Source organism: Saccopteryx bilineata, chromosome 7 (genome assembly GCF_036850765.1).
Source record: "Saccopteryx bilineata isolate mSacBil1 chromosome 7, mSacBil1_pri_phased_curated, whole genome shotgun sequence".
Taxonomy (NCBI): Eukaryota; Metazoa; Chordata; class Mammalia; order Chiroptera; family Emballonuridae; genus Saccopteryx; species Saccopteryx bilineata.
In genome coordinates this window covers 44,453,188-44,463,658 of record NC_089496.1, presented here as the reverse complement: position 1 = coordinate 44,463,658, position 10,471 = coordinate 44,453,188, and the positions used below count along the sequence as shown (strand labels likewise).

Genomic DNA, 10,471 nt, shown 5'->3' with positions numbered 1-10,471 from the left:
ATACAGATAGTGGTAAACCATATCCTAGGTGTATAGTAGGCTTTAACATCTAGGTTTGTGTAAGTACGCTCCATGATGTTCACACAATGACGAAATCGCCTAGCCATACATTTCTCAGAATGTATCTCTGATGTTAAGTGGCGTATGATTGTATATATATATATATATATATATATATATATATATATATATATATATCTTCTTTGAACTGGAGGATTTACTTTTTGTGAAGATAATCATGCGATTTCCCAGAGTCTTCTTTGCAGAATGGTAGGACAGCTGCTACTTCTTTTGGGCTGAGATTTAAAGTTTCATTTTATTATTCATTTTTACCTAATATGACTAGTTTAAAGAATGCAAAATATGATTAGATTTCCTTCCTAGATTTTTAAATGAAAACAGAAATAAGAATATGCTTCTTCTAGCCTCTGTTTATTTCTTTCTGTCTTATAATCAATTTCAGTAACTTGAACAATAAACAGTAAAAATGATAGAGTATACAAAGCACTGCCCAAGTGAATCTATCATGAAACTGTGTCTGAGAATGGTTTCCTAAATAGGGGAAATGCGTTCCATACAAAAAGTCCATTTTCTCTTACCTTTTTTATTTGGATTACTAGATGCTATATATTTTAAGGAAATCTTTATAGTTTCCTGTCTCTGAGTAACAAGAATAACCTGTCATAATGAGCAGTGTAGACACTGTCTATTTGATCCACTCCCAAAAGCTGTTTATTTGATACAAGAGTAAATCACCTCAATTCCTTTGTGGAATGAGTTAAGTATAAATAAATGAAAGAGACACAAGAATAAAAATATCTGGTCAGGTCTATCAGAAGAAAACAAAGAACAGGAACATTTGGAGGCCTAGTATAACAATAACAACAAAAAAATTGACAAGACAAAGAATTGTATGTGATAACTGTAAAAGGAGGAAGCATCCTCACTAATATAAAATGTTCATGAAACAGTTTCTTTCTTCTTTAAAAATATAATTTAGAAGTTTAAGAATAGTAATTCTTAATTCTTTGAAGTTGGAAGACCTATGTTGTAAAATAATTCTTTACTCACCTTTACCAAAAAGAACTCTAATTTTCAGCACTCATTCTATAATCTGTTTCATTTCTAAATCTGAGCAGGAATTTCAGTTTCATTTTAGGAAATGGATTTGTTAGGGGAGTGTCTTTTTTTCTTGTTATTTTGCATGCTTTATTTCTTTTTTTTATTTAAAAAAATTTTTTTTAATTTATTCATTTTAGAAGAGAGAGAGAGAGAGAGAGAGAGAGAGAGAGAGGAGGAGGAGGAAGCATCAACTCCCATATGTGCCTTGACCAGGCAAGCCCAGGGTTTCGAACCAGCGACCTCAGCATTTCCAGGTCGACGCTTTATCCACTGCGCCACCACAGGTCAGGCGCATGCTTTATTTCAATTGTAAATTTTTTATGCTGTTTTTTGTTTTATTTTGAGAAGATTCTAAAATGTTCTAATTTTTTTTTTTTTTTTTTTACAAATAGTGTGGTGTACTTCTTACAGAATTATACAAAAAAATGTCATTGCATTTGACTATTTTACTTTTTACTGTCACTGTTTGGGACTTTTGTGTGAAAAATATTAGTAGAACTATCATTGTATGTTAGATTCAGGGGTCCGGGGTGGGGGGGATAAAACTTATGACAATTTTTGTGCCCTGTGAATCTGTCTAGCATCAGAACCACCTAGAAGACTTGTTTAAAATGCACATAATCAGGTCCTACCCTAAACTGACTGAATCAGGATCTCTGGGAGTGGGACTTCAGAATCTGCACTGTAGTAAGTTCTCTCTATGGTTCTAATGCAAACTAAACCATAAGGGCCAATGATTTAGTCAGGGTGGGAGAGTAGAGGAATAAACAATTTACATTGTGCTTGGAGCCACAATACAATCTTCAAAATACAACAGTAGCATCTAGGAAAGTGCTTTGCCATGGCAGTTCCTATCGGAAGAAATATAAATATATTTGTATTTCACACACACACACACACACACACAAGCACTAGAACGTGTCTTTTGGGGGTTTTGAGAAAACTCGAGAGATTTACAGATAGAAGACATCCAATTTGTTGACTAAACAATCAGGTTGGAGTGAACAATTTTATAATTTTATTCTACTAATCACCAGCAATTTAATGCTTATAGATGGACAGTGATATCTGTTTATTTAGCTTTCATTATATATTATTATTATTATTATTATTATTATTATTGTTAACTCAAAAGGATAGTGACTAGAACACCCCACTCTTCGTTCTCAGTGGGGGAAATCAATCACCCCAAATATCCGAATTAGGTAAAAAAGTAATATTAAGAGCCAATCAGATCGCTCTTCCGACGGGCTTCTCAGGGAAGACTGGCGGAAAATGGAACATTGTTACCTTCATTCAATAGACAAAGAAGGCCATAATAGTTCAGGGCCGTTGAAAATTCCTGCACTATTACTAAGCAAGGTGTTAAACCTCGGCGACGCAGATGGTTGGCCACGAGGTCTCGTAATCGGAAAACTTGGAAGCACTAGAAATACCGTTTTTTCCGAGATCCTGGGAAAATGGTCAGCAGTTTTGGCGGTACCAGTAACAAAAATGGCGGCAAGCCGCTTCAGGACTCGGGTCAGGTGGTGCGGCCGCTGTCCGCTCCTTTCCCACCGGCCGCTCCTCCTCCCATTCCCTTACGTGAGGTGGGCGTGGCCTGTCCAGAGGCTCTTTTCAGACGTTAGGAAAACCGAGGGATACACATGCGCAACTGGGCACCTCAGGCCTTCGGGTCTCCGCCCCGCCTGTCGCCCCGCCCCGCCCTGACCTGCGGGCGGGGCTGGACTGAGAGTCCAGCAGCTGCTGGCTGGGGCTTCAGTGACTTCCTTGTTGTGAGCCCCGGCCCGGCAGTGCCCGGAATCGTAGCCCCGCTGTGCTTACCGGGAGCGCTAGCCAGAGTCTAGCTCGCAGCCGCAGCCCCAGCCGATCGGTTACTCTTTCAGCACAGGTCCTCCCCTCGCACGCCCCGCGCTCCCTGATATGCCCAACCCCAGCAGTGCCTCCTCTCCCTATCCCCTCCCAGAGGAAATTAGGAACCTGTTGGCAGGTAAAGAGCGGGAAGGGGGCGGGTAGCGCTGCTGGGCGGGGGCGAGGGGACGGCGAGCCGATGGGGCCAGAAGCATTCAGAGTCTCTGCCTTCCCTCCCTGGTCCCCGACGTCTCCTGGCCAGTGGGAATGGGACTAGGATTGGGGAGCGGGTCTGTGAATGGGAGAGGGCGTGTGTATTGAATTTTTAGTGCAAGGATGGTGGGGGAGCCCTTATTGATGAATTACACTATTGTGTACGCACCGTGTGTGTGTGTGTGTGTGTGTGTGTGTGTGTGTGTGAGAGAGAGAGAGAGAGAGAGAGCGCGCGCGCGCAAGGGAGGGGGGAGAGGGAGTGAGAAAGAGGATATAACTGCAAGTGTGAGAACTGGGAAGGGATCAGTAGGCAAAGAAGTAGGTTTTTGTTGGCCTGGCCAATGAGGAAGAAGGGTGTAAAGATGCAAAGAGATGTCTGAGCTACAGGTGTTAGAGGTTACGGAATAGAATACACCTCCATTTTTCTTGAACATTCAGTCTGCTCATATTTAAGACTTTCAAAGAGGGCCTGATTCTCAAATGGCCACTTGTCTTCAGCTTGAGTAACACATTAAAAAGGAAGGATGTGTTAAAATCCAACTTCCTGTGTCACGATGAAAGTACTTCATCTTTGCACCCTCATCTTCCCCTTTTCAGTTTTAAATGACCATTTATAGGAACTTACTTTAGGATTTAAAGATGCAGTTCTTCAAGGCTATGCAGTAGATAGGAAAATGTGTACTGCAACTAAGGGTCAGTGAAAAAGGTGTATTTTTGCATAAGGTAGAAATTAAGTTAACACAAATCTTACCTATCCTGATGCTCTGGAATTCTTATCATTATTCATTTTGTCATGCATACATCAGAATTCTGAATTTTGATAGCTTTAGTTTAGTTGTCTCTTAAGTATTTATCTTTGAATATTGGTCATGAATATCTGGCTTAAAAGAGTTTCTCTTAGATGCCGATATTACAGGTTGGTTATTTTAACTTTTAAAAAGCAGTATCTAAATGTGACATTTGAAATAGTAAGTTACAATTAGAGTGGTAGACCAAATCTAACATGCTGTTATACTATGGTGGTTAGCATCATGCATGTGATAAAGAAAATAAAATCAATGGTATATGGATGCAGACAGTTTGTGTGAACATGATGATACAGTGTGATGAATGTATTTGAGGTAGGTTAGTATTTTGCTCTAAGAAATGCTGTTGTCATTCATAGATACCACTAAGGGACATACTGAAAGAACTGAAAAGACAGCTTTTATTTCATTATATTAGAATTTCAAATGAATACTATTTTATTTTACTACTGTTAACATTTTGTTGTTACAATGCTGTAATTGCTTCGAGTATTATTGTTTATAGTATTATTTTAATAACCAGATTAGAGTAGTATTTATCATTACTCCAAACATGGATGTTACCATTTTCAGGATGTTTTAGGTCTAGGACTGAATGCGCCCCTCCTTTTTAAGTTATGATTTTGTGTTTAAGAAATAAAGTACATACCTCTGGGTGCAAGCTTTTAAAGCTTGACAGCTCCCACAGTAGACATTTTGCTATTTTGATACATAATCATACATTTGCAGATCGTGTGATATGTAGTTTTAGACCCTTTATTCTCTGATACCCATTTATTACAAGTGTTTCATGTGGCACTTATTTGAGTGATTTAACTGAAAGCTGAGAATTACATAATATTTAAATTATCTGCCAATGCTAACTTCCTGCATACTGGAGCCATCTTTTTATTTAGTCAGGTAATGTACTTGCATAATGTCTGAAATCAGCACTTTAAAAGCGATTTTATTGACATTTCCAATATTTCATATTATTAAAGTACACTGCACATTAAAATACATGAAACATTAAAAAGAATATTAAAACATTAACATTTTGTAGATGATAAATTTGGCTTACATTTTTTTATTTCCAGAAGATATTTTCATGATCTATGGATAGAAGAGAAATATATTTTAAAGAAATGAAGTGATGCAGTGTTTTTTCCTTTTTTGAAACTTATTCAAAGAAAGTTAACATTTTATGTTTGATTGTAATTAAAATCTTTTATGTGGTAAGGAAGTTTTCAAGAAGAAATGCTCTCATTTTTCATCCAAAAAAAATTTGTTGGAATTGTGCATGATGATTTGTGTTGCATAATAGTACATGGTGATATATAAAATTATTAAAACTATAGAAAAAGAGTCGGTACTGGTTTGAGATTTAGATATATTACTGGCTTATCTAGTTCTTTCTTTGAAGTTAAGAACAGAGATATTGGTTGTAGTTAACAACTGAGAGCTCTTGGAATGCATGGCCCTGTCCTAGAATCCAAGGTAGAAAGGATAAGCGCCTATACTTTTCAGGCATTTAAAATCCCTTGCCTTCAGAAAAAAGAACATAGAGTCAAAAGATAATGCCTTTCAAAATAAGATTGTTTGGACATTTTCCTTTGTAGTTCATGTATCTATTATTCAAATCATTGTATCTCATGTGCGTTAAATGTTTGACATTTTAAGTGCTTCATGTAGGTAGGTGCTCAAATGTGTTCTTACTAATTATTTTCTTTCTGATTATAACAGTTTTAGGCTCTCCCACCCTGCTTCTCATTCCTTCCCCCATAAAAAGAGCATTCTATAGAAATGCAAAAACTCATAGAGGCTATCATTCTTAACTTGCATTTAATGATACACTTGAACAAGTGACTATTTATAGTTCTTTCTTTTTATGGAATCAGTATTTAAATCTCAAAAGCCTATACTTTTTAAATAAAAGTCTTGAATTATTCTTTGTGTCATGAATAGAAAAACATTTACAGAATTTTGTTGTTAAAAGCAAAATTTCAACTGCCCTATGCAGTATTCTTTAACTTTTTAAATTAATTTTTTAAATACTTACTGAGGTGACATTGGTTAATAAGATTATGTAAGTTTCAAGTATACATTTCTATGCTACGTGATCTGTATTTTGCATTGTGTAAATTTTTTTTCACAACAATGGAAGAACAGGTTTAGCTTGGATAATTAGAATCAAAGGATAACCCCCAAATCTTGTCCATTTAATCTTCTCCTACATCCAAATATTTTGACTAGGACTAACAGCAAGAATAATCTTGATTTATGTGAGTTTTTCCTCCAGGCAGCCAAGAAAGTGAGAGGAACTGGAATCACTGGCCCCTCAACCTCCTTCGTTTGTTTAATCACCCTTTGAATACTGGAGTGTTAGTGGTTTGCAATCAGATATTCTCATTTATTTGTTTTAGGACACTGCATTTAAAAAGGAAAGTCATAGGGAGATGTAGTGTCTTTTTATTAAATTAGAAAAATGAAACCAATGTTAAAAGAAGAATATAGTGGATATCAGTACTCTGAAAAATCACAACCAAAGTAAAAAACAACAAAGTGGCTATATGGTTTCTGCAAAGTGACATTGAGATTTTGTTCATCTGGTAGTCTTGAATTGAAATATTGCATTTCCCCTATTGGGGATATCTGGAACATTTTTTTAAAAAAACCTTCATATGTTATAATTGATAATCCCTTTAGGGGCACTAGGTAAAGGATGCAATTCAGTTGAAATAGAGGCAGAATCCCCCCCCCCCCCATACTAAGAGTAGTATGGTTAGATTTCTACCTTCCCGATTTCTACCTTTCCAAAGTTCCATTTATAATTTAGTCAACATTTTGGCTTTATTTTTCCTGTGTGAATTATTTATGGTATATCTAGTGTCTGCTAACTTTTTTCCCCGGGCATTGGCTGATTATATAAAGGGAAGAGTGCCACCTACTGAGTCACCAATAGTCACCTACTTCAAAGCACCTGGATTTTTCTACAGCAAGAACAAACTGGCCCCATTTTGGCAGTAATAGCTAATGAGTGTAAAGTTGATATGAGAACATTTTATCTCAAAATGAAATCAGTCTATGATACCTCTTAAAGATTCTCTTCTAGAAATATGAAAATGTGTTTGTAAATCAAGGGACCAGAAATTCACAGGTTTGTTTTTTCTTTTTTTGTGTGTGAGTCAAATAACATAGAATTAAGAGGTGATGTTAGGGAAATTATTTGCCTGTCTTAAGCATATGCTATCCTACTTTTTCTTAGGAGGGGATATTTGGGACTGGTTTGTTTTCCACCTGGTTTTCCATCAGAAGTATTTTCATTTCAGATTACTAAATAAGACTCTTGATAGTACAAACAGTTTCTATGGTTAATCCAAATTATCACTGTTTTTCTTGTTAAAAAGGAGAAACTAAATGTACTAAAAATGAGGAATATATAAATTTTTTTCAAATGAGTTTATCTCTACATTATCAGCACTAAAGTATTACTAGAAAGAAGATAGAAACAACGGAGTAGGAAAAACCTCTGGTGATTTGAAAAACAATTCACTTGTCTCTCATAAATTTAAGATTAAGTGTCATATATGGGTGATAAAAGTGGCATAGGCTAGTTTTTATATACTCATTATTCACTTAGTTTGTCTTTTTCAATTAAAGCCAAGTCTATTTTTTTTCATTCCACTGAGTTTACATTTCTTTTTCAATCACATACTGAACACACTATAATAGATGCTGCCTAACAGTGAATATAGTGTAAATCTCAGACTAATGTGTTATTCAGTGTGGCTTCTTTGGAAATGTATGGTAAAAAGATTTTGATTATTATAAGGTGCTATTTATCAAGAGCCATCTTTTAGAAGTGAAAGATGTTCATCCCTATCCTTCAACAGCCCAGTTTTCTATCAAAATAAATCATTTAACCTCCAAAACCAATTCTGACAATTTTGTCAAAAGACAGGATGGTAAGAATCAGGTATGTTTTCTAGGAGAACGCCTGTGCTTGTTCATGCCGGTTCCTCCATGTTGAGAAGTCCTCAGTTCAACTAGAACCTGTAAAAGTGTGAGGTAATCAGGACAAAGACATTGATTAGAGCAATCAATAACTTTTCAATTAACCATTTTCCAACTTTGGGCATTTGGCTCCATTGATCTGCATGTGCCCAGTTTAATTGAATTTTATGTTTTTTGCCTGTAGGTGTGTTTGGTCCTCCACATCCCCTTTTAACCGGGAAGAAAAGCATGTCTTTTTGTTCTGATGCCAGCTTACCATTTGGCTGGGGTCTTTACTACATTAAGTTTGGTGATAAGACCTCAGTGAATGCAGACTGAAACCTGGCCGAATTCAGAAAGTAAAGATGTGGAATTAAGTAATAAAGCCTTTTGGGGTGCGATGTGATTGGTTTTACCCTTATTGGTCTGGGGCTGAGCAAATGGTAGTTGATTCAGTTCAGTTCTTGTCTCCCTGTCCTATACAATTCAGACCATCACAGAGGCCCTCTGTGTGTGAGTGTGTGTGCGTGCGTGTGTATACACACTCAGGGAGGTACTGGGTGGCTGGGGGACAGGCGGGAGACACCAGGTGTTACCTTTGACTTGTTTACAACCTCTGGCCTGGAAATCATATTCCAGGCTGTTTGCTGGTGAAGGATGGGAAAGGCAAGTGGTCAAACATCCGCTTTCTTCAAGAGGGGGGACCTAGGCTGTGTACTCAGCTTTGAGAAGCTGACAGTTTATTTATTGTTTGCAAGAATTTAAAGACTTCTAACCCCATGTGGTGTCACCTTTTCACTGTGTACGGAAGTTGGTAGAAGGCAGTTAGCCTGTGTGTATGTGTTTGTGTGTGTGAGCTACCTGTCCTACCCAGTCAGGTGGCATTTTTTTTCCTAGGGGGTCTATATGTACAAAAAAAGAAAGACAGAAAAGACAATTGAAGTGCCATTTGGTGGTTTGGTGTGTGTTAAGTGCCTATTAGGGGTTGAGATGTCTGTTGAGAGGTTTCTAACTTAAACTGCTTGAGGGTTGTTGAGCCAAGACATGATGTCACCTTTTAATTTTGTTTTCAGACCTTAACAATATCTACAGAGCAATTGTAAATCTGATCTTTTTTGAGGCCCTCTTCCCCAAATCTGTATGGTCCTGGGAGATAAGGTTTACTTTTGACAGTGTGGCTGGAGCAAAAATCACCACCACATACATACATTCGTTGGGGTGACTTTCTCCTGTGATGACTTAGGGGCAGAGGCTGATGGAGATGGGGCTCATTCTGGGGGCACTCAGGGCTCTGACCTGCATGCAGTGTATGAGGCTGCGGGCCGGGGGTCGCGGGGCTGAGACCTGATGCGTGCGGCCCGGAGAGCTGCGTTGCCTCTCCCGCGGGGAGTGCGTGCGTGCATGGAGACCCCTCCCTCCGAGGAGAAAGCATTCTAACTCACCAGGCCTAGAGGCAAGCGAGAAGGCAGGCTGACCTTTCCTTGTAATCGAATTATGGCTGTTCCCCGAATTATAGGCAGTCTGGAGTCAGTGAAATCTACATATTAACCCGGGGACACGACCCCTGAAGGAAGGTAGAGAGGGCTACCGCGCTCGCTAGTTGACCGTTTGCAGGGCTATTCACAGCACAATAAAAAGCTTCAAATCTCTTTTCCAAGCAGCCAGAGGAGCGCTTGATTCGCCCAGGACTTTTATTGCTCGCTTTTGAAATATTACCCCGGCGCTGAGCCACAAAGCCGCAGCAGATCCAGTCCCATTTGTCTGGCGAGGCGCTGCCCCAAGCCCAGCGCTCTCTTCTCACAGCTCCGATGACGGGGACCCCGGGGTTTAGCACTCCGCGTGTCGAATGTCGTGGACCTCAGCGCCCAAGCATCTCCCAGTAAAGCCCCAGTAACTTTTCAGCGCCCGTTCTGGCTCTGCGCTGGGACCTGGCCGCAGGCCCCCGGCACGTCCGATTCCTGTGCCTGGAGAGGCTGATTTCGTTGGATTCGAAAATAAGTGTAAACAGTGTGGGTTTGAGGGAGGAAAAACAGATTCTAAAAACCTAAAAGCCTAACTGAATACAGCGGGAACCAACAAACTAAGATTATTGTCGTCATCGCCCCACTTTAAAGCTTTCATTTGTTACAAAAGAAAAACCAGCAAAGCAGTTCTTACGCTTTCCTCCTCTCCTTTGAGAAGTATTTCTTTTAAAATTAATGTTTATTAAGTCTTTTCAGTTACTTTAAGCCTCCTTTCTGGGATAAGTTTAGAAATAAATACATTAAGACTACTATAAAAATGTAGATCTTTTTCCTTGCCCACTCTCTGAACCCCCCCCCCCCACAAACCGAAAAAACAAACAACATAGGTTGTTTTTTTCTTCCCTGCAGTTTCTCTCTCAACAAGTATTTTCTCATGAAATAGTAGGAAGGAACGGTATTTCATAAACGGTTTTTGAGACTGTTAGGAAACACTGTAGAGAGCATCCCAGCTTTTTATGTGTTCTGTTGTTATAGAACCGAAAC

The 10,471-nt window shown here is 38.6% G+C and overlaps 1 protein-coding gene across 3 annotated transcripts in view; it reads left to right on the top strand.

Moving 5' to 3' along the window:
• Positions 1 to 2,783: 2,783 nt before the first annotated feature.
• SKAP2 (src kinase associated phosphoprotein 2) overlaps positions 2,784 to 10,471 on the top strand; it is a 153,374-nt gene continuing 145,686 nt past the window's right edge. For 2 of the 3 annotated variants that reach the window (XM_066239641.1, XM_066239640.1), the window contains exon 1: positions 2,784 to 3,112. In XM_066239641.1, coding sequence (XP_066095738.1) covers positions 3,046 to 3,112 — 67 coding nt within the window. In that variant the 5' untranslated portion in view covers positions 2,784 to 3,045. The remainder of the gene's footprint in view (positions 3,113 to 10,471) is intronic. The other variant, XM_066239639.1, reaches the window with a different exon arrangement.